This window comes from Pyrus communis, chromosome 5, assembly GCF_963583255.1.
Source record: "Pyrus communis chromosome 5, drPyrComm1.1, whole genome shotgun sequence".
NCBI classification, from domain to species: Eukaryota; Viridiplantae; Streptophyta; class Magnoliopsida; order Rosales; family Rosaceae; genus Pyrus; species Pyrus communis.
Genome location: NC_084807.1, coordinates 988,774 through 1,013,400, shown reverse-complemented (window position 1 = coordinate 1,013,400; position 24,627 = coordinate 988,774). Strand labels below are relative to the sequence as shown.

The window sequence follows — 24,627 nt, the reverse complement described above, 5'->3', positions numbered from 1 at the left end:
TATTTCTTAGCTTATACTGAATTAGGCTAGTGTGAATTGAAACAAATTAGAAAACGCACCTTAATTAATGTCAATGTGTGGGATGTGAGCAATCTTAAACCAGTCCTCACCTGTTTCTTTCTTGCATCTTTCGCTTAACATGGGGCACCGCTGAATTTTTAATGTATTTAAACAGGGGAGTCCACGAATCCCTTCTGGCAGTGATGCCAAATTAGAGCAATAAATAATTTGAAGATGCTGCAGTGACGTGAGATTGCTTATTTCTTCTGGCAGTGATGCCAAATCCTCAATTCCATTGAGTGTGAGATGTGTTAATTTGGAGAGATGAGGGGAAGAAGAAGAGGCAGAAACATCAACACCAACATCATGTGTAATATCAGATGCTCCTCTAACAAACAAGGAATCAACAACCTTCCAGCTGCTCCTCGTAAGTTCTATTCTCTCCACATTTGGATACAGAGGCATGGAAGTTAGATTAGGACAATTAATGATCTCCAATGTAGAAAGACGAGGAAAAGAAGGCAACGACAGATTTTCCGTTGATGAAGAAGAAGCAGCATTGTTATGAGTGTGGGCCCTCCACCATCCCTTCAGAACAGGGCAATTGAATATGGAGAGTGTCTCCAGGGAGGGAAAGAATGAGATCCTCATCATCTCATCACTCATACTATTACTGCTCTCATTCTCTGATATGTACTCCAACTTGTCGAACCCAACCATTGTAAGAGACTTAAGGGAAGGCAAATGATCCAAGGGCGGAAGACGTTGGCATCTCGTACAAAACAACAATTCGAGATTAACAATATTTATGAGAGAAGAAAACCAACTCGCAAACCTCACACCACCATAAAACCACACTATCAACTGCTTTAGATTAGAATGGGGTTGCAATACTTCCATTGACTTTATAATATCCTCCTCATCAACCGCGCTTATATCTTCTCCCTCTTTCCAATTTAATTGCAACTCATCAAGGTGTTTGTCCTTGAGAGGTGTACCAACATTTGATTCTGACACCAGATGCCTCAAATTGTCAATGAGTAACTCTCCCCTTAATTCCTTAAGGGTCCCCAGCTCAGCAAGACCAGTAGGTTTGTTTTAGGTATCTTATGGTTTTAGAATTGCCTGTGTACAAAGGATTATTATGGCAACGAGATCATGTCGCTCTGGGAAGCTCTTTTGATGGTCGCTGTTGTTGGAGTTATATTAAAAAGAAATATTTAAAGAGGGCTGGAACCCAGTCAAAGCTGGGGGGCTAGGCCCTCACGCCCATATTATATTACTGAAAAAAAAACATTACAACAGGGAGGACATAATACCTAAACCCCGATGATCAAAAACAAAAAAAAAAAAAAAAAAAAAAAAAAAACATAAACAACCACTCCAAGCAGTCAACATGGCCATCACATACTGAATCCAAAAGGTTGACGCCCCATTCGCTGCATATAAGACTATAATTGAAAAGAAGGAAATTAAAGAGAGATTACAAAAAAAAATTGAAGTTAAAAAGCATGGACGACGGAAACTTTGATCCACATGGTAATGTAATTTGAAAAGAAAAAAGTAAGATGCTGGTGATGATGAATGAAGAATAAAATTAAGAAATGAGATTGGCATTTGAATATTTCGTAGTTTATATTGAATTAGGCTAGTGTGAATTGAAACAAGTTAGAAAACGCACCTTAATCAATGTCAATGTGTGGGACGTGAGCAATCTTAGGCCAGTCCTCACCTGTTTTTTTCTTGTATCTTTCGCTTAACATGGGGCATTGCCGAATATCCAGTGTATTTAAACAGGGGAGTCCACGAATCCCTTCTGGCAGTGAAGTTAGATTAAGACAATTCCTGATCTCCAATGTAGAAAGACGAGGAAAAGAAGGCAACGACAGATTTTCCGTTGATGAAGAAGAAGAAGCACTGTTATGAGTGTGGGCCCTCCACCATCCCTTCAGAACAGGGCAATTGAATATGGAGAGTGTCTCCAGGGAGGGAAAGAATGAGATCCTCATCATCTCATCACTCATACTATTACTGCTCTCATTCTCTGATATGTACTCCAACTTGTCGAACCCAACCATTGTAAGAGACTTAAGGGAAGGCAAATGATCCAAGGGCGGAAGACGTTGGCATCTCGTACAAAACAACAATTCGAGATTAACAATATTTATGAGAGAAGAAAACCAACTCGCAAACCTCACACCACCATAAAACCACACTATCAACTGCTTTAGATTAGAATGGGGTTGCAATACTTCCATTGACTTTATAATATCCTCCTCATCAACCGCGCTTATATCTTCTCCCTCTTTCCAATTTAATTGCAACTCATCAAGGTGTTTGTCCTTGAGAGGTGTACCAACATTTGATTCTGACACCACATGCCTCAAATTGTCAATGAGTAACTCTCCCCTTAATTCCTTAAGGGTCCCCAGCTCAGCAAGACCAGTAGGTTTGTTTTAGGTATCTTATGGTTTTAGAATTGCCTGTGTACAAAGGATTATTATGGCAATGAGATCATGTCGCTCTGGGAAGCTCTTTTGATGGTCGCTGTTGTTGGAGTTATATTAAAAAGAAATATTTAAAGAGGGCTGGAACCCAGTCAAAGCTGGGGGGCTAGGCCCTCACGCCCATATTATATTACTGAAAAAAAACATTACAACAGGGAGGACATAATACCTAAACCCCGATGATCAAAAACAAAAAAAAAAAAAAAAAAAAAAAAAAAAACATAAACAACCACTCCAAGCAGTCAACATGGCCATCACATACTGAATCCAAAAGGTTGACGCCCCATTCGCTGCATATAAGACTATAATTGAAAAGAAGGAAATTAAAGAGAGATTACAAAAAAAAATTGAAGTTAAAAAGCATGGACGACGGAAACTTTGATCCACATGGTAATGTAATTTGAAAAGAAAAAAGTAAGATGCTGGTGATGATGAATGAAGAATAAAATTAAGAAATGAGATTGGCATTTGAATATTTCGTAGTTTATATTGAATTAGGCTAGTGTGAATTGAAACAAGTTAGAAAACGCACCTTAATCAATGTCAATGTGTGGGACGTGAGCAATCTTAGGCCAGTCCTCACCTGTTTTTTTCTTGTATCTTTCGCTTAACATGGGGCATTGCCAAATATCCAGTGTATTTAAACAGGGGAGTCCACGAATCCCTTCTGGCAGTGAAGTTAGATTAAGACAATTCCTGATCTCCAATGTAGAAAGACGAGGAAAAGAAGGCAACGACAGATTTTCCGTTGATGAAGAAGAAGAAACACTGTTATGAGTGTGGGCCCTCCACCATCCCTTCAGAACAGGGCAATTGTATAACTTGAGTGTCTCCAGGGAGGGAAAGAATGAGATCCTCATCATCTCATCACTCATACTATTACTGCTCTCATTCTCTGATATGTACTTCAACTTCTCCAACCCAACCATTGTAAGAGACTTAAGGGAAGGCAAATGATCCAAGGGCGGAAGACGTTGGCATCTCTTACAAAACCGCAATTCGAGATTAACAATATTTATGAGAGAAGAAAACCAACTCGCAAACCTCACACCACCATAACCCCACACTTTCAACTGCTTCAGATTAGAATGGGGTTGCAATACTTCCATTGACTTTATAATATCCTCCTCATCAACTGCGCTTACATCTTCTCCACGTTTCCAGCCTAAACCCAACGAACAAAGATGCTGTTTGTCCTTGAGAGGTGTACCAACATTTGATTCTGACACCACATGCCTCAAATTGTCAATGAGTAACTCTCCCCTTAATTCCTTAAGGGTCCCCAGCTCAGCAAGACCAGCACTACCGCCCCTCCCCAAACAATTGCTTTCGCTCAAAACAAATCTATTCAATGTACGAACACCATTCAATTCACCAATTCCACCTGGCATTCCACTCAATCCATAACAGCCTTCCAAGATGAGATGCCTCAAGTTGATCGTTTTTTTAATGTCTCTAGGCAATTCCACAAGATCTTCACAATTAGTCAGATCTAGTGTTTCCAAATTCGAAAGTCCAACTATCCAATCTGGAAGTCTCTCCATGGGATTCCCACTAAGATCAAGATATCTCAAATGTTTCATTTTTCTAAGACAATTAGGTAATGTTGTAATTCCTAATTCATTGAGACTCAACATCCGTAATGACTTAAAATTTGAAACAATTGTAGTATAAAATGCATTACGTGAGGAACTTTGGTGATCATTCCAACTTTGTTGCCGAAGAAAAAGAAAGGTTCGTATCTTGCTTGCTTTTAGCAAGGATGTTGGCACTTCCCATTTCGACAAATCAATATCAAAATTGAAAGATACATGACGAAGCTTTTCATGAAAATTCTTTCGGTTTATATCAACTACAACACTTCCGACCCCCGACACTAAGATTGCAAGTTCATTCATGAGATCGTGCATTTTACAACTTCTTATTATACCAAACTCATCTGTTTTTTCTTCTTGAAAAAACGATCTACACAACAATTCCCTGTAATATTCAAACGCAACATCCTCCAAACACTCGTTTTCGTCGCATGACTCAATGAACCCTTGTGCCACCCAAAGTCTAATCAATCTTGGTACAGAGATCTCATAATCAGGTGGGAACAAGCTACAATAAGCAAAACAATGCTTCAAATGTGATGGGAGCACATCATAACTTAGTTTAAGTGTTGGTAAAATGTCATCTTCTTTTTGACTTATTTTTGAAAGTTTCCTTTCTTTGAAATTAAACCATTCTATTTCATGATGTTTGGTGCGCAACATCCCACCTATCGTCCTTATAGCGAGTGGAACTCCCTGACATTTTCTTACAACCTCCATCCCAACTGCCTTAATTGTTGAATTCTCTGGTTCTTTTCCATCTTGAAAAGTCATTTTCTTAAATAAGGACCAGCTTTGCACTTCATTCAAACCCCTTAAGGGGTACTGTTTAGTTGTGTGTGATGTCATCGCAACGGTTTTAGTACGAGTGGTTATTAATATTCTACTACCTTCTCCACCACCCTTTAATAAGTCCATCAATCGAAACCACTTATGTGGATCCTCATTCCACACATCATCCAACACAAGTAGGTATTTCTTCCCATCTACTTTTTTTCTAAGATCATTTTGCAGCTGATCCATATCAAGCTGGTCCACCTTATCACGCTGCTTCTTATCAAGCTCGTCAGCTTTTAGGATTTTCTTGGCCAATATATCCAACTCAAATATATTAGAGACACATATCCATATTTTCAACTCAAAATGCTTTTGAATCACCTCATCATTGAATATGACTTGGGCAAGGGCACTTTTCCCCAATCCTCCAATTCCAACTATGGAAATGGTTGACACATTCTCGGTTGAGATGGGATACAACAAAAGTTGGATAATTGCCATTTTATCTTCATCTCTCCCTATAATATTTTCCTTAGGGACAAATGAGTGAGTGACCCTCTCTCTCAATATAAATCTTGTATCTTCACGATTATTGTTTAAGTCGTTGGGTCTATGGGATGCAACCTCACTGAGCCTCTTGTTAATATCTTTTATCTTATGACTCATCTCTAACCCAAAAACAAGTTGATTTGAGCTAGAAAAGAAAAGGCGCACCTGTAAGAGTTTGAGTAGAAACAATCATTATTTCGATAGAACAGTATTAATAAGTTAATAGAGTTTTGTAACGGTAAGTTATACGAAACATTCAAAACAATAATGTAGGAGACTTGTTGCAGTTAAATATGAGTTATTCAGAGACCTATTGTACTCCTAATAGGTGATTATCAATAGGCTTACGTGACTTTAAAATTGTTCTACGAGGTGCAACCTTTAGAATCCTCTTGTTAGTATCTTTTATCTAATGATTCATCTTTCACCATAAAGCAGGATGATTTGAGCTAAAAAAAAAGAGGCATACCTTTGACAACTTAGTATTGTCACGCATCACTTGTCTCCTCTGAACTTGAGTATTAAACTCATCCAGCACGTCATCGGCTTCATAAACTGCATCTTCTACGCTTTGGAGCCACAACTTGACTTCATTGTTGTAGGCTTGCTTTTGCTCAGCATCAAGAAGAACATCTTGGAATCCAGCAACGGTCTCCTTGAGCTTGTTGAGCTCATCTTGGACACCCCAAATCGATCCAATCTTTTGGAAAGCACAGTTTCCAAGCCTTACAATGATCCGTTCTGCAATGTTGAAGAGAACTCCTTCCGCCATTTCTTGTATTCAGGACAAGCAAAACACATGCAAGTGAAGTGAATTAAAGTAGAAACTTAAACGAGAATAGGGTTTTGCGTAGTGAACGATGGCTCGTCCCTGCTCGTCTTTACATATGCCATTCCACTTTAATTAAAGAATAACTTGAATGGTTAACAGACTCATTCCCATTCCACTTTAATTAAAGAATAACTTTTAATTAAAGAATAACTTGAATGGTTAACACATTATATCCCTTTTCCACAAGTTCTGAATGGTTAACATATTCTATCCCTTTTCCACAAGTTACGGCAAAAAAAAAATTTGTTCGACTAGGGAAGTAGAAAATTGGGGTCCATTTGAAAGAGGAAGTTTCAAACCTCAATCCAATATTTTTATGATTTCACATAATATGGCATGCTTATTTATGGAAGGGGATCATCTCCTGATCTCTTCTACCAAATCCTTCCCATCAATCGATCTGGACCCTTAAAATTTGATCCAACGGCTAAAGTTATTATAACTTTTAAAATGGGCTCATGTTTTTAGCTGTTGGATCAAATTTCAAGGGTTCAGATTAGTTGATGGGTAGGATTTGGTGAAGGGGATCTCTTATTTATGATTCTTCAATTTCATGCGCCTACTAAAACATGATATGCTTTATTTATAGAGAATTAAATGGAGCCCATGCATTATGCGCGTGTAAATATAAAAATTTTAAAAGGAAAATGTATCGAAAAGAGAAAAAGTGGGTTTTTTTAATTTATTTTTAAATTAGAAATGCTATGATGATATGTAGGCTAGGTTTGAAAAAAAAAAAAAAAAAAAAAACAACAAAACTTACTTTGTAGGCGAGGTTTGAAATTACATTATTGCCCCAGATTCCTAATCAACATTAGAGATAGATTATTCTCCTAGTCTTTTCGATTTCTCTAATAATATGGTAAGCTCATTGGATCCATCTCATCCTCAAAACTGAAAAAAAAAAAAAAAGGGTTTCGTCTTCTTTGTCTGCATTTCCGACTTCCTCTCTACCTTTTTCTTCACCCACCCCCCCCCCCCCCCCCCAAAACACACACACACACAAAAACAAAAAAAAAAAAAAAAAAACCCAAAACACTTGAACATTTTATTTTGTCGTAGAATACCAAATTGTCTTTTGGTTGACAAAGAACATTTTGTTAGCCAGTAGTTTAGGTAAGAATAGGAACAATTCCATGACCTCACTACTAGTCTAATAGTTCTTCTTAATTAACTCAATATTGTAGCAAAATTTCAAATCCTTATGTTTAAATCACTCCATCCACATAGACCCCTAATTTGTTAACAAAGAAACAATATTCTCCGGCCAAAGATAAACTAATGAAACAAGAAGCACTTCAAAGAAACAAATTGACCCGTTTTACACACCATCTAAAAGATTATGGTGGTGACAGAAAATTCACAATCGAAAACTCAGTAAGCAAAGCGAAAATGAGATAAAATTCTTGTTAATAGCTTAGAACAGTTCAATACTTTAATTTGATCACCGTATCCTCATTCCCGGATAAAACTATTGGCATCTAAACTCTCTCCTGAGACGTAAATGAGTGAATCTTCAGGGTCACATTTCATAGTCTTGTTTATTAGCAAGTTCAATACACGAATTTCCTCATTTATCATACAATTCAAGAGCTTAAGATCTTTGACTACTCAGCTTTATGCCCTTCGTGCCTAAAGAGACGATAGAACAATGACAACAGCCAGTGCCAAAAGATATCAACAAAACTGTACTATATTTTCAAACACCAGCTTCCCCTCCCTCCACCACACAAACTATATTATATTTTCATTTCTCAAAAATTATTATTAAACTATTAAACTTCAGAACCAATGGAGAAGGAATCTAATTCCGTTTTTCCTCAAAAAATATCACTACTAGTCTAATAGTTCTTCTTAATTAACTCAATATTGTTGTAAAAATTCAAATCCTTGTTTAAATCACTCTATCCACATAGACCCCTAATTTGTTAAAAAAGAAACAATACTCTCCGGCCAAAGATAAACTAAAGAAACAAGAAGCACTTCAAAGAAACAAATTGACCCGTTTTACACACCATCTAAAAGATTATGGTGGTTACAGAAAATTCACAACCGAAAACTCAATAAGCAAAGCGAAAATGAGATAAAACTCTTGTTAACAGCTTAGAACAGTTCAATACTTTAATTTGATCACCGTATCTTTGTGCCCGGATAAAACTATTGGCATCTAAACTCCATCCCGAGATGTAAATGGGTGAACCTTCAGGGTTACATTTCATAGTCTTGCTTATTAGCAAGTTCAACATACGAATTTCCTCATTTATCATGCAATTCAAGAGCTTAAGATCTTTGATTACTCAGCTTTATGCCTTTCGCACCTGAAGAGACGATAGAACAATGACAACAGCCAGTGCCAAAAGATGATCAACCAATTATCCCGTTTGGGTTTAGGTTCTGGGGTTGGTCCGAAAATTCCCTTGTAGATTTCTTTTTGTTTCTGATAAACAACCTTGTCGTGTTCAGCAAGCAGACGTAACTCTCTTGCAATAGCTTTGTCTTGAGGTGCAAATTTGCATGCCTCTAGAAAGTCTTCCCGCGCAACATCTGTCTGCCCAAGCTCTGCTCTGGCTTTTCCTCGCCTAAATAGCGCTTTGACGTTTAGTTTGAACAACATGATGAAACATGCACAGTAACATACCAAAGAGATCATAAGAGTCGCATAGGACCTAAAATTCGACTATTAACTGAAGAATTGTGCCCTTGAGCCTAGAAATTTTCACGGGTCCATACTAAGAACATTTTCATTTTCGACGGCAATCCAAAATGGCAGGTTAAAGTGAATGAATATTGAAACTTTTGGGATGCAGTTATGCTCACAAATAAACCTACAAACCCAACTTTCTAGTGTCTAATGATGAATAGCACAATCGCTGAACACACAAAATTAGATGACTTTCTTGTGATAGCATTACACTTACAATACTGCATTGTCCAATGGCTTCTTCATAACGCTTGCGCTTTATAAAAGACGCTGCCATGTTAAGGTGGCATGGATTTTTAACAGCCAAAGCCATGTCCCTGTGCTTCCCAAACAACTGGAACATGAAGTTGTCACCCATATACGCTATAGCCTGAGAAAACCCACTAGAATCTTGTCAGAGAGGAAATACAAAAAAGAGACTGGACAACTCAAAAACTCATCAGCCATAAATAAAATATGTAAGCATTGCAAGCGCGTAACCATTTCATACCATTGCATTGCCTCCTCCAGTTTTTACTCTTTAAATAAAGCATTTCCATTCATCCTTCTTCTATCTGCTGCTCCAATCCTTTCCTCCACAGTCATGTCACTCCGAGCTTTCCCCGATGAAAGGCAAAACCCACAAATATACATGGTACTATATTACCGAAGCAAATCCCTGGAAAAGAGATTCTGAAACTTCAATTGGTAACTACTTGGGAAGACATTTGAAAGCAAGTGAGCAACTTACTTCTTTGGTTTCATCAAATCCAATAAGTTCAACTTCATATGATATATCTGCCAATGGTGGAACATTCGGAAAAGAAAAGCTCCCTTCTTTCCCATACCCCGACTCCCAGCCTACATGTAATAGGGCATGCTCTCCAGATTTCATGCTGGACACCCCAACAGCCAAGCCAGTCATTTCTTTTTTCTCTGTTGCAGTAACAAAAATACACCACTAAGAAGAAGTCCATTCCATTGAATACCCCTAGATAATGCTTAAATGCTTATGGACCCAAATAATCTGGAATGACAAGTAATTACAAATTACAGAGAATAAAAGCAATAAAGAAATCACAAACTAATTGCAGACTGAACAAGGAACATGCCAGAACTCGTTTGTATATACTTTGTATATATAAAAAGTAACAGACTACTCGGCAAGGCTAATACCTTTTCCTAAAATAATTTCAAGTAGTCGTTGTTCATGCCATGTGTCTTCAAACTTGTGTCCCATGCTCTCAGTCCATGCCCTGTAAGGATGCCAATCACTCAGTGATTGAAAAAACCAGAGTAAAAATTCACTGCAAGACATTTCTACATGTATCTTAGGCATCCCTTTTATAAACTTTAGTGCATGCACATTTAATTCTCCTATATACATACACAACTTTGTGAACGTGGATGTTGTGTGTCTGTTTGCAAGCCCCAAGCTCATTCATGCCTTACTCCCATCCCATACTAACAAACACATGCGCACATAACAATTCTTAGATTTTCAACTAATGTACACAGCACAGCACTACCAAAAAGGAAACCACTTGACACTTACAGAAGCATGTTGAATACTTGGATGGTATTTGACCATGACCTTCCTTAATGATTTGCTTTGTGACTTTCTCGTGAAGGATTTCCACCTTAGAATCAACTTTTGGGGGGCCATTAGCATCTTCTGAAGGTTCCCCCCGAACGAAGGTACCATCTTTTACCGTTTCATTTTCACCATCTTGACCTACAAACAAGATGAAAAGATGAGTAGTAGTTGTTAAATATATGATTATTTGGAAATCTAACTCACTCATACGGAGAGGGGAACGACAATCTTCCCCTTTCCCCTGCACATTATACGGTACTACATGAGTTTTGGAACACAGGATTTCTTAGTTACTCAACATAAAAGCATGGAGGAACGATGAATCAGTGTACTGGAAGCAGTTGTTAAATGTCTACCCACAAATTATTTCCGAAATCTTATTGGCTCAATAATGACCGATGGAAGAATTGTTCTTGAAGAATCTGTATTGTGTTTTGTTTCCAATGATCGAAGAAGATTCTAGAGAGAAACAAATTAATTAATTCATTAAGGTAGTGCTATCACATATCCATTTTTACCTCTCACACACGTCTTAATTTTCAACCATCAGATTAAATGAATTAAAGTACCAATAGCCAAAAATTAATAAGAGTATATGAGAGGTAAAAATATATGCGTGAATATCACTTTCTTTAATTAATTAATCTTTCCAGTTTAAATCTCTTGTTCACAGCCATTTAGTATTATATTCTAGTGATATTACTCTTCACTTCTAAGTGAGAGATCTTAGGTTATTGGGCTAAGCCTATTTCCCCACTCTCGCACCTCTTAGTGTAGATAATATTGTTTGTTCAACAAAATCTGTTGTGCTCAAATAGCCTTTGCCCATCCACCCTTCTTTATTTGATACATTTAGACATGAACGAAGGCAGCTAACCCTGCTCAACTCTTTTTATCATGAAAAATGCTCCAACTAAAACTATAAATTATCAGTATACTCAGAAATAAAGTCTTAGTCAAAATACACTGTCACATTCGATACTGTTTTTACCCTCACCCTTTTGAGCATGTCATTTTGCCATTAGCTAATAACTTACAATTTTAGCGTTCTAAGATTAGTATCCAAAATTACGTTGTTGGACAATAAGTTGCCCCACTAGAATAGTATTTGATGTGTTATAAAGTAAGGAATCTTATATAGACTAGTTTGAGTGTTAAGTCAAACATTGTTAATTGTGATGTAAAGAAGATCTTTCCTTATCTTATGTAAGGGATAAAAAGGATGACGCCTCTTGTATCCAAATAGTTTTAGGTGAGGTTCGGGAGGGTTCCTCCTAAGCCTATAAATATGTGTGTATTCTATGTAAGTAGGCAAACTTGAATGGAAATCGGTTCTTTGTATAAACTTCTCTTCTTGAGCAAATATCTTTGTTTGAGTCATCCTTGGTAAAGATCCTGATTAGAGTTTAGTTTTGGTGGCATCATGTAGGTGGCTCAAACATGGTTATCCTTAAAGCTTGTGTATTCCTTCTTACTCAAATTCTTAGTATGCTCTGCAGTTGCAGAGAAAACCTGATCGTTTGCATCATAATTGAATCTCAATAAAGTTCTTTCCTCTTTTACACAAAATTAAGTAATTTTTATACACAAGTTAACATGCTTTCACTTCACACAGAAGGTACGAAAATGAAATTTACCTATTTCACATCTTTATACTTTACATGAAAATTTTTTCCCGCACGTTTTCTTTTTCACTAGTGAACGGTTGGGAAGAAAAATATGTGTGGGTAAGCTGTCACATCCTAGCCCGGGGTGAAACTACTTCCCGGGCCCGACTCCACTACCGTAGCATGATATTGTCTGCTTTGGGCTTACCATTCCCTCACGGTTTTGTTTTTGGGAACTCACGAGCAACTTCCCAGTGGGTCACTCATCATAGGATTGCTCTAGCCCCCTTCTCGCTTAACTTCGGAGTTCCTACGGAACCCGAAGCTAGTGAGCTCCCAAAAGGCCTCGTGCTAGGTAGAGATAGGAATATACATTTAAGGATCACTCCCCTAGGCGATGTGGGATGTCACAATCCACCCCCCTTAGGGGCCCGACGTCCTCGTCGGCTCACACGCGACCAGGGTTAGGCTCTGATACCAATTGTCACATCCCAGCCCGGGGCGAATCACTTCCCGGGCCCGCTTTACCACCGTAGCACGATATTGTCCGCTTTGGGCTTACCATTCCCTCACGGTTTTGTTTTTGGGAACTCACGAGCAACTTCCCAGTGGGTTACCCATCATGGGGTTGCTCTAGCCCCCTTCTTGCCTAACTTCGGAGTTCCTAAGGAACCCGAAGTCAGTGAGCTCCCAAAATGCCTCGTGCTAGGTAGAGATGAGAATATACATTTAAGGATCACTCCCCTAGGCGATGTGGGATGTCACAATCCACCCCCTTAGGGGCCCGACATCCTCGTCGGCACACACGCGACCAGGGTTAGGCTCTGATACCAATCGTCACATCCCAGCCCGGGGCGAAACTAATTCCCGGGCCCGACTCCACTACCGTAGCACGATATTGTCCGCTTTGGGCTTACCATTCCCTCACATTTTTGTTTTTGGGAACTCACGAGCAACTTCCCAGTGGGTCACCCATCATGAGGTTGCTCTAGCCCCCTTCTCGCTTAACTTCGAAGTTCCTATGGAACCCGAAGTCAGTGAGCTCCCAAAAGGCCTCGTGCTAGGTAGAGATGAGAATATACATTTAAGGATCACTCCCCTAGGCGATGTGGGATGTCACAATCCACCCCCTTTAGGGGCCCGACGTCCTCATTGGCACACACGCGACCAGGGTTAGGCTCTGATACCAATTGTCACATCCCAGCCCGGGGCGAAACTACTTCCCGGGCCCGACTCCACTACCGTAGCACTATATTGTCCGCTTTGGGCTTACCATTCCCTCACGGTTTTATTTTTGGGAACTCACGAGCAACTTCCCAGTGGGTCACCCATCATGGGATTGCTCTAGCCCCCTTCTCACTTAACTTCGGAGTTCCTACGGAACCAGAAGCCAGTGAGCTCCCAAAAGGCCTCGTGCTAGGTAGAGATGAGAATATACATTTAAGGATCACTCCCCTAGGCGATGTGGGATGTCACATAAGCAAAACTCTCACTTTACAATATCAAACATGTAAAGCGAGGGAGAGACCAAAAGACGCATAAAATGAACCTCCCTATCAACCATTGATGAATAAATGAATGCAGTCAGTCAGTAGAGATATGAAGAGAAACCAAGGCCGGCTGAATCGGGAGCAACACAAACTTGTTGCAGATACAACTACCGCTCGCTCCATTGTTGTTAACACTGAATTTCTTACGTGCTACAAAGGCTATCGAACATTCTCTACATGGATCAACAACCTGCAGCCTTTAAAAAGTTATCGTAGGGGCTTGATGCCGGTAGCTGAAAGTGTGGATAGGGCTGATACTCAGTTATGCAAAGCATCGAAGAGCTATTGCCAACAGATTGGTTGAGTGAAATAACACTTGATTCAAGGAATGGATTTCCACTCTGCGGTCCCAGATGGTTTTCGGAAACTCAGAATATGCTAAAAGCACAGTATGCATGCAATGCAAAATAAAAGGATTGAATTTATAACTTTCCCATATAGTGTATGCTAAAGAAAATACCGTAGGAGTGCCCATCGGAACAACAGATAAAGTTTCCTTTTCCTAGCTGCAATCATTAGAAAATCTAATCAAACTTTCTTGTCTCTGCTGGGAAACTATAAACGTCGACAACTTCTGCTACTTCCCCGTTTGAATGGCCTCACACTGGCCAGCCATTTCCATGTAAGGCATATTTGTGGCAGCTGAGACTGATAATCTTCCAACTTGATGTGTTGTCTCCAAAACCTGCACACGAATCGCTATTTTACTTAGCATAATGTTCGACTTGATGTAATGTCCATTGATTTATGTATTTTCTGTCCAGTTTCTACAAAGGCCACAAACCAGCAACAGTGTGTGAACGGCCTTACTTACCGAGTCTAAAAGCTGATCAACGCTTATTATGCTTAAACTTTCCACTGCAACATTTGTGCCTGGGTTGGTTTGATTTTTCTATAGCAGAAGGTGACCTTAAAACATCCTCATCACCTTAAGGGCTGGTTTGGTATTACTGTTCTTTGAAAAAAAAGTTGCTTCTGCAGTGCTGTGAGAATAAGTAGCAGTAAAATAAAGTAGTATAGTGTTTGGTAAACTTTTTTGTAAAAGTGTTTTTAAAAAAAAAGCAGTATTATAATGTTTGGTAAACTTTTATGTAAAACAGATGTGAAAAAAACCAATTTTTCAAAGTTAAGTCTTGCAGCTTCTTGCTTTTGGTTTTTTTTTTTCAATCCAAAACTGTGAAAAAAACTGAAGCTGAATGTTTAACAAACACAAAAATAGCTCCCAACTTTTTTTTATACCAACTTTTTTTAGAATCACTTCAGTACAACTTGACCAGTACGATAAACAGTAGAAATCAAAGTTCTTGCCATAACCGTAATGTTAGACATGTTTTCTAACATCACGGCCATCACGTCAAGAACAGGACCACCTCCTACCTGCACAATATAAGAGCAATCAAACCTACCCTGTGAGACTACTTGTTCCATCTTTAAAGAAATGTACAAGATGTTACCATCACCTTATGTGTCAACTGCACAAGGCACTCATCCACTGCTCCTTTTTGTTCTTTAATTATTCTTTAATCAATTTCATCATGTCAAAGTGTTCCAGCCCGCAAAACAACCTGGCATCCAACCCAAGCCAGGCAATAGATCAGCTCAATTCGGACAGACCCAGATACCGGCCTATTTGGCTGGCGCGTGCAGCACACTCGCGACTGGGCGCGAGTAGGAGACAAGGGTGCAGGCGGCGGGGCCCGCTTGTCAGCCCACTTGTGTTCACCCGGGTTAGGGCTACGTGGCCTTCCTTAGTGTCGTTGGATTTCTAACGGCTAGTTTTTGTAGACAGTTGGATTTCCAACGGTAAATTTTTTTTTAAATTTGACTTTTAAAATGGACCGTCCCAATCACAAATCAACAGTCAACGTTTTTTTCACCAAAAAAAAAAGGCCCAACGGTCAGAATTTTGACCGTTGGCCACGTGGCAACTCGTTGGCTGTTGGATTTGAATATTTTTCAAATCCAACGATCCAGCTTAATTAACAACATTAAAATTTATTAAAAATTTACTAAAAATTATGAATATTTTTTTAAAAATACAGAAAAATTTTAAAAAATTATTATTTTTCTATAAATACCTAACCCTCATCTTCCACCTTACACTACATTTCAATATTTTCTACACTTTCTACATTTGAATATTTTGTACACTTTGAAAGAAAAAAATGACTTCATGGAAGCTCATTAAAGATGTTAGGTTATGTAAATGTTGGGTTCACTCTACTCATAACCCAATTACAGGTAATGAGATGGATAAATGAGTATTGTGGAGTAAAATTAAACCTACCCTATAAGAGCAATCAAACCTACCCTATGAGACTACTTGTTACCATCACCTTATGTGTCAACTGCACGAGAAATTTTTGGAAGTGACGGGAACACCACCTCAACAAAGCCAGGTGGTGTTCCCAACCAATTAAATGTTGACAGCTAGATGTTGTCATTTGTTCACTTAAAAAATACTTGAAAAAGCTGAAAACTCAAAAACCAAAAGATTCCTCATCACTCTGTTAACATCTCCGTTTCTTTGTTTCAAATCAAAAGCTTTTTGCAAACTTCAAGGGAAGTTGCAGACTCAATTCCCTCTTCTTTCTTTGAAAAATAACAACAATTCCCTCTATTTCTCACAAACTCAAACCCAGACCAAGGTATTATGGATGGAGAGACCAAGGTATTACGGATGGAGACTCAAACCCAGACGAAGGTAGACTCAAAGAGGTGGAGGAGGAAGAGGAAGAAGAGGAGCCCTGCGTGGAGTTCTGGGACGAGGAACCGGAGGGCTGGAGGTTGAGCTAGGCCCTGGAACCGTAAAGGATGATGGCGGCCCGGTTGTAGGAGCGGGCAGCGTGGCAAAGGTCCCGAGCCACTTGCGCGTGCGCTTACGCAACTCACGGATCTCAGCCACCCATTTACCCCAGCTCCGCTGACGCACGCTGCGGTACCTGAACTTCTTGTTGTCAAGGCCTCCGTTGCCCTTACACTTTATGTTGTTGTTGTTGGTTATTTTTGTTGTGGCGGTGCAAGCGGTGGTAGAGCTGCCCTAAACCTAATTTAGCTTTCTGCATGTATGATTTTTAATTTTGTTAGATTTTTATGGGTAGAATAAGTGGTCTGAAAACCTTAAATGTTGAAGTTGTTTTCTCAGACTCAAACCTAAATTTCAATTGAAAAGCTTTTGCGTCGTCGGGTGATCACAACAGGGCAACTGCCAAATTTTTTTGCTTTTCCAGTTTAGGGGTTTTCCAAATTCTGGATGGAGACTTGGCCTCATCACAACAGGGTTGCCAGCAATCTGAAGTCCATCTTCTTCCTCATCCTTATGGTTCTTAGTCTTTATCATTTAATTGGTGTAGCTTTGCTAGGATCTCTGTTCCGGCAGTGTGTGATTAGTGCTAATGGAATTTCAGCACTGTTTCTGAGCTACTGTTCGAATTGTTTTATCTAAGTATGCATTATACATTCAATTGAGCCAATGAGGCATGTGTGCCAACGAATTTTGAAGAGTTCGGCTTGGTTTTCTCTCTTTGTTCTTTAATATTTAAGTGCGAGGCGCCTGTTTGTTGACTAACCGAGTCCCTTCTCTAAGTTTTTTTAGTAGATATTGTGTAATTTACTTTTATGAGCACTTCTTTAAGCTGTCAAGTTCCCAAAATGTACAAGGAGATATTAAGTTTAATAAGTCAGGAACTGTGATCAATCCAAATGCAGTGAAATTAGGGATTTTACACCAAAAACCAGTTAGCTTTAGACCATAGGATTAGCATTTTGCACATGTGAGTATCATTGAACACAGCCTGTGCTCTATTCCTTCCTCATACAACACTTGAAGAACTTCAAACAAACTCTATTTATTACATGTTCACAACTCGAAAACAAGAAAACCTTATGCCGTTTTACTGGAGCTACCAAATGCAATCTAGAGGTCTAAGCAAGAAAATTGGATGATCAATGGTTCGTTATCAACTTCATTGATCATCTCTAGTCTCCACTAAATGGTTGAATATATCGATCCAATCCATTAAACAAATGTCGCCCCAAGATTTAATGAAGGTAAAGTTACAAGACTTCTCGTGTCCGTGTCCTGCATTCTATATTTGCAAATCTGACACTTTAAGCACTATATGGGGTTAAATCCCAAACTCATTTCTGGGGTTATACCAAACTTCTTGTACTATCACATTTTAATCTAAAATCAACTTTAACCATTTTCAAGTCATATGTATTCTAATGTCAAATTCCAAACTTCTTGTACCATCACATTTTAATCTAAAATCAACTTTAACCATTTTCAAGTCATATCTATTCTAATGTCAAATTCCAAACTTCCAAGCTACATATTCTAATGTCAAATTATGGAGCTTCAGATTTATGATAATAAGTCTAACATAGTACAACAAGAAAACATTCTTTCATGAACTTGATGTTTGTCAAAACCACTGAAATCTTGACGTGAATTCTAAAATGATCAGAATTAGGAGTTACAAGCATCTTCATGTTCCTCAAAGCCACAAGGAAAGGCATCCTGCATTACATAGAATTTAACTTCAACAAAGAATTTACACAAATACCTAATTCAAAGCAAAGGGTAGAAGGAAAAACACAATACCTGATTTAAATGTGTCATACAGTTTTGACTTTGGAGCACATTGGTGAAGGCAAAGTTTGGTGGGGAACATGACCAACTGTAGTTGGGACTCTAAAAGAAAAATGAAAATTGTAATATATAAATATTGACAACACCAACACAAATTTCAAACCTATAAACTTGTTTACCTGATTAGATAAAGGCAAACTAGTCTGGACATTGGTGGTTGACAATCTCATGGTTGGATAGAACTACAAACATTGATACGAGACCCAACATAAATAATTAAATAAAATATATAAAATATACTTAATCAAACATAGAACTAGTTTACCTGATTAGATGAAGGGAAACGAGCATGTGCATTGGTGGTTAGCAAACTCAGTGTTGGATAAAGCTACAAACATTGATACGATATGGAACATGAATAATCGAACAAAATCTATAAAATCTTGCTCAAAAATATAAACTAGTTTACCTGATTAGGTGAAGGCAAACAAGCATGGGAATTGGCAATTGGCATTGTCATAGTTGGATAGAACTACAAAAAATTGATCAATATCGAATATCGAATATGAATAATTAAGCAAAATGTATATAGAAAATCCAAATCAAACATACATATTAGTTACCTGATTAGTTGAAGGGAAACGAGCATTGGCATTGGCGGTATGTGAAGGACCACCACTACTTGGTGGTTTGGTTTTCTCTGAACAAGTAAATAACAACTACTATTAATATATATATATATATATATATATATATATATATCAGAAGAATAACACAGATGTGAACATTTAAAATGTACAAGTTTCTTACTAGATGAGCCAAGAACATTTGATGTCTTCTTTTTACGTTTCTCCATATGACTTTTCAATCTAGCATTACTTATTCCCTTTGGCCTCACACTCGGAGGATTCAACACCAGTGCCTCATCAGCTGAGTTATTGACTCCATCAGTATCACGAACAGTAGCATCATTCAAAACGTCATTGCTTTCTTTATTAGCAATTTCTTCCCCATTTGACTTCATTTCTTTGTCAAGCAATTGTGCCATTTCTTTCAATTTTTTCATTGCAATTCTATGACAACTTTCTGTCTCAGCTCCCATACTCAATATACCATAAGCAATCCGCATCAAAGTATTCCGACGTAACGTCACTGACAAATTGTCACTTACATGTAAAGATTCTCCAAGCTCATTTTCATTCCATTCTTTCTTTGCGTCTTTCGTCCACCACTTCAATATGTATTGATTTGGTATTTGAGAAACTTCTTTTACATTCATTACCTGTAGAGCATGACGACATAACAAACCCATGGATTCAAACCTCTTGCAACTACATGAGATGTTGAAAGTTGAGGAATTGAATTTGACAACATAAACTGTTCTGTGACCCTCCTCATTAAGTTCAAAGGTTTGGAGGGTTCCATCACTTTCAACTTCACGCATTTTTATCGCCAAACTGCTAACAAACTCATACTCAAGAAATTTATAAATTTTTCTCGTGTAGACACTTGCAGCACGTTTAAGAAAACCACTGTTTTTAGCTGCTGTAGAAGGCAAACCTTGCTTGCTACGAAAGGTTTCTTCTAATTCTTTTGAACGCATGCCATTTGCTTGTTTTTCATAATGAAGCACAAATTCAGTAAGAGTCATCGTTTTAGTAGACATACGGTGGAAAACATTATTCATGCTCTCACTTCTTTGTGTGGATTTTATCCTCACAGAGAAAGCATCTTGGCTAAACACTGGACACCACTTCTCACGAATGGCATAAAGACCTTTAAGCCATTTGTTTTGTGCAACGTTAAATTTCTCAATCATTGCATCCCAAGTATGCTGAAATTCTAACTCTGTTTGACATCCGTCAAGACACTTGTTGAATAGCTTTTTGAACTCAGGGATTCCATAAAGTGTTGGTATATTTCTTGTAGCATTCGTTGATATATGCCATGTGCATAAACGATGGCATGTCCCAGGAAACACCACCATAATGGCATTTGCCATAGCTTGACATTGGTCAGTGAAAATGGTTATAGGCTTTTGATTCCCCATTGATTCTAAGAATGCCTCAAACAACCATTCAAATGTAGCAGTCTTCTCATCCAACAAAAAGGCACAACCCAGCAACACATTACTCCAGTGATGGTTAACTCCAACGAAAGGAGCACAAATCATGTTGTACTTATTGGTTCGATATGTAGTATCAAATACTACTACGTCCCCGAAGCACTCATAATCAATTCTGGACCTTCCATCCCTCCAGAAAAAGTTAGTCATTCGGTTTTCTTGATCAACTTGCACCGTGTAGAAGAACATTGGATCTTCAGCTTGCTTGCGCTTAAAATGATTGATCAAGTTTTGAGCATCCCCTGCTTCAAGCATAATTCTTTTTTCCCTACTAACAAAATAGTAGCAATCTGTTTTCGTAAACCCAACATTTTGAGACCCACCGACTTCTTCTGCTAAATATGAGTACGTATTTGTAGCTCTTATACCTGCATTCGCCATGGTTTTAATCACACCCATATGAGCTTCTGAAATTTTACGATTTGATCTTAAAAATTGTCTTTCCTCTGGCATTGCAAGTTCATGATTGTGTTCAGGATCAAAGGTAGAGACTTTCCACTCACCATCTTCTAGTAAAAATCGAATTTTGGCTTGGCAGCCTGTTCTCTCGTCCAATCTCTTAGTCTTTTTCTCTTCACAAGGGTCACTATCTTGCCGAAAACCTTCTTTTGAACAACAAAAATTAAGTGTTGAAAGATCTCCATTTTTGTCATATCTTCTTTGTTTCTTTCGAATGCTAAAGCCAATGCGTGCTGCATACTCATTATAGAGATCATAAGCTTCTTGCTCATTTTTCACAATTTTTCCATACAAATCTCCAGCATAACTCTCTTCAAGACTTACAATAGGTGGAGTTTTTTCTCGAGCATTGCATTGAATATTTTCTACATTGCTTTCAATATCAATGACTGCATTATTCATTGGGAGATCAACAATAATCAGATTTTATTAAAAAAAAAAAAATATCATGGCCAAGAGCAAAAAAGCAATGTCTTATAATCATGCAAAATGTTTTAAGAGCTCACACATACAACTTATTAAAAGGCAAAATCAAATACCTTCGTCTGGGTTTGAGGCTACCTGCAGAAAGCTACCTTCGTCTGGGTTTGAGTCTCCATCCGTAATACCTTGGTCTGGGTTTAAGTCTCCATCCGTAATACCTTGGTCTGGGTTTGGAATTGAGTCTGCAACTTCCCTTGAAGTTTGCAAAAAGCTTTTGATTTGAAACAAAGAAACGGAGATGTTAACAGAGTTATGAGGAATCTTTTGGTTTTTGAGTTTTCAGCTTTTTCAAGTACTTTTTAAGTGAACAGATGATAACATCTAGCTGTCAACATTTAATTGGTTGGGAACACCACCTGGCTTTGTTGAGGTGGTGTTCCCGTCACTTCCAAAAATTTCTCCAACTGCACTAGACACTCATCCGCTGCTTCTTTTTGTTCTTTAATTATTCTTTAATCAGTTTAATTAAATATATTAAAATAAAAGACGAAAATCACTTTTCTCATATAATATATATTTAGAAACCACAAACATCATGTCATAAGAATTAGGTTGGTTGTGCTGCTTTGAGTTTTCAATCTCTTGTTTCGCTCCTCGTGACAAGGGGATGGAATGCACTGTACCTAACGACAGTGTTTTGGGGTTTGATTTCAATTTATTTACAAGTTTGCCATTCCTTTAAAAACGAATATATCTGTCCGGCGGTGCTTTTCTGCGTCGGTGGATGCTCAGCTTCGACTACTCATTGCCTTCTGCTTCTTCACCGCTTCTTCCCCTTTCCCTCCTCGTCTCGTCTGCTAAACGACGACCTTTTCGACGACATTCTCTCGCACCTACCCGGCTTATCCTTCGCATCAGCGGCGTGCGTTAGCAAATCTTGGAACCAAATCTGCAGCCGAATCCTCGCTAGCCCGAAGCTCGCCTTTGCTCTCTCTCTCCACCCCTCGCCTAAGGTTTGGTTTAGAGTCTAGACCCCTGTTCGGTTTCTGAGAAAATCACAAGCTCAAATTTTCTAGTACATTTTCTCAAGTTTTGTGTTGGAATTGATAGGTTGCGGTGAAGGAGGTTATCGAGGAGGTTCTGGCTGGGCGGATACGGCCTCATTTCGTTGTGGCTGATATTGGAAGTGGGTTTGGATTGTATGGCATTTCCAAGTTCGTATGTGATCTTGCTCATATAAACCCCTTAATCTTAATTAGTATATCTGAGCACGGTGAGATTTTTGTATGATTTTTTTTTTTTTTTTTTTGGGTTTGTGGGTTTTAGAGATTTTTCTGTGAAAGCATTGACTTTGATATGATTTTTTATTGTGCGTTTTGATTGTTTGGTTATTTATTTGGGTATTTGAGCTGCTGGATGCTCGGAGTGAGAACCTTTTCGCCCATTCCTATAAGCCAGTCCGGCCTAGCCATAATCCAGTCAGGATCTTTTCAACAGCATCCTCTGGCAATTCAAATAAAATCCCCTCACCCATTATATTTGAGAATCTTTTTCTGATGGAGTTTGTGATGTTTTGCCGAATAGGGTTGAAATCCATTGGCTTGAACACAATGGCATCATCAATAGTATCCAGTAATTCCCGGCGATCAAAGTCTAATGGCAATAGGTGCATTGATTATCAAACCCTAATTTTAACTGTTTGGATCATTGTGGATTTGGGGTGGGTTTGTTTTGTTTTTGTTTTAATTTTTTTTTAAATTGTGTTGCTCCTATTTGCTGTATATTGGCTGATGGGTTTCAGTGTATATTTTGTTTTGTTGACTGGATTTCGCAATGTCGGATTGGTTTTGTTTGCTGCGATTGGTGAGGCTTATGTTATTGTTGATGGGTTTGGTTAACAGGGTTTTCATTCCTTTTCAGATTTGTTTCAACACACTTCTCGAAATTTGCAGGATGCTATGGTGATATTTTCTATTATCTAAACAAATGGACTATTTAATTTCAGTAGTTTGAGGGCTCCGACCACAACACACAGCAGCAGCGATGGGATAGGGGAAGTGGCACCAAGTGATGCAGAACCTTTTCGGTGATCTGAAGAGGAAGAGGAAAAGGTTGATTCCGTGCACGAGGCTAATCCCCAACTCAATTCTGTATGGTCCTCTAATTTATAGTTTCCTTTCTATTCTTATTCCAAAAGTATGTTTGGAAATGATTAGGATTTCAATTTTTGCTTTAATCTTAGCTGAAGGAAGATATAGGTTGTGGTTTTGTTAATGCCAGTGGATGATTTGATGAAAGTATGTATCTTGGGGATTTATTTTGCTTGCAGTTGTTTAGGCCCGGACTGAAGAAATTTTGTGGAATGAGATTCTTATGAGTAGTCAATTTTAGTGGGATTGTTCTTTCAATCTGGATAACGAATGATGTCCTTTTCCTATTTGGTTCGGATGTACTTTACCGATAAATCAAGGGTATACAAGATATTTTTTGTTGTGTTCTCTGTGTTAACTCTGCTTTTACTCCTTTAAACGGTGGGTGTTATCATTTTCTCTCTTTTTTCATATCTGTCTTGCCATTGACTGGGGATGTAGGTGATCCTGCTACCCTGTATGTTGGAGTTCGGGGCTGTTGTGCTACTGCACGCTCTACTATCAGCGGAGAACTCTACAGGGTTGATCAAAGAGGGGTCTATAATCTTACTAAAGCATTTCAGGTGTGATCCATATTGCCATATCCTTGAAATACTCTTTTTTGACATTTAGTTCGGTTTTGATGTCCTCTAAGTTCATGGGTTGGTTCAGTGTTGGATTTGAATTTTACCCTTTGAGAGTTGCTTACGTGAAGCTTTTGACTGTTCTAAGTTCATAAATAATATTCATGGTATCCTTCTTGTTATTAATTACTTAGAATTTGAACACAAAATGAATTCATTTGAGAACGGATAGTATTTTTATGTTTTCCCGCTTTGTTTTAGAGATAATCAACTGTGCTTAAGCTGTTTTCATAGTGATTAGAACTTCCTTTAGAACTAATGAATGAAGCAATCGCAAGATAAGCTAATCGAAACAGCACAAATATGAAGGAAAACAGGTTCTGCTTTCTTAAGGTATCGATATTTTTGAAGTTTGGAGGCTTATGTCAATCTATGACAGTTCGAATCGTTGTATCTAAGTATGCATTATACATCCAATTGAGCAAATGACGCATGTGTGCCAACGAATTTCGAAGAGTTCGGCTTGGTTTTCTCATTTTGATCTTTAATATGAAAGTGTGAGGCACTTGTTCGTTGACTAATTGAGTCCCTTCTCCAAGTTTTTGCAATTTTTTGGTGT

General features: G+C 38.3%; 3 protein-coding genes, 1 long non-coding RNA gene and 1 pseudogene across 4 annotated transcripts; all 5 read right to left on the bottom strand.

The window, feature by feature from the left end:
• Nucleotides 1-60: 60 nt before the first annotated feature.
• On the bottom strand, nucleotides 61-1,009 carry LOC137733935 (putative disease resistance protein RGA4). The gene has a single exon (XM_068473159.1). The coding sequence runs from the start codon at nucleotides 898-900 to the stop codon at nucleotides 61-63; it is 840 nt and encodes a 279-aa protein (XP_068329260.1). The 5' UTR covers nucleotides 901-1,009.
• Nucleotides 1,010-2,609: 1,600 nt separating this feature from the next.
• Nucleotides 2,610-6,235, bottom strand: LOC137733930 (disease resistance protein RGA2-like). Its single transcript, XM_068473144.1, has 3 exons — nucleotides 5,898-6,235; nucleotides 3,040-5,593; nucleotides 2,610-2,809 (listed from the first exon to the last, which is right to left on the bottom strand). The coding sequence occupies exons 1-2, from the start codon at nucleotides 6,198-6,200 to the stop codon at nucleotides 3,041-3,043; spliced, it is 2,856 nt and encodes a 951-aa protein (XP_068329245.1). The 5' UTR covers nucleotides 6,201-6,235; the 3' UTR covers nucleotides 2,610-2,809; nucleotide 3,040.
• Nucleotides 6,236-8,553: 2,318 nt separating this feature from the next.
• Nucleotides 8,554-15,122, bottom strand: LOC137733934 (peptidyl-prolyl cis-trans isomerase FKBP42-like; annotated as a pseudogene).
• Nucleotides 15,123-18,321: 3,199 nt separating this feature from the next.
• LOC137733400 (uncharacterized) lies at nucleotides 18,322-18,800 on the bottom strand. The gene is made up of 4 exons (XR_011068467.1): nucleotides 18,758-18,800; nucleotides 18,614-18,676; nucleotides 18,468-18,530; nucleotides 18,322-18,390 (listed from the first exon to the last, which is right to left on the bottom strand). It is a non-coding gene; the product is annotated as an uncharacterized lncRNA (long non-coding RNA).
• Nucleotides 18,801-18,890: 90 nt separating this feature from the next.
• On the bottom strand, nucleotides 18,891-21,274 carry LOC137733499 (protein FAR1-RELATED SEQUENCE 5-like). The gene is made up of 2 exons (XM_068472645.1): nucleotides 19,099-21,274; nucleotides 18,891-18,988 (listed from the first exon to the last, which is right to left on the bottom strand). The coding sequence occupies exons 1-2, from the start codon at nucleotides 21,272-21,274 to the stop codon at nucleotides 18,891-18,893; spliced, it is 2,274 nt and encodes a 757-aa protein (XP_068328746.1).
• Nucleotides 21,275-24,627: the final 3,353 nt, after the last annotated feature.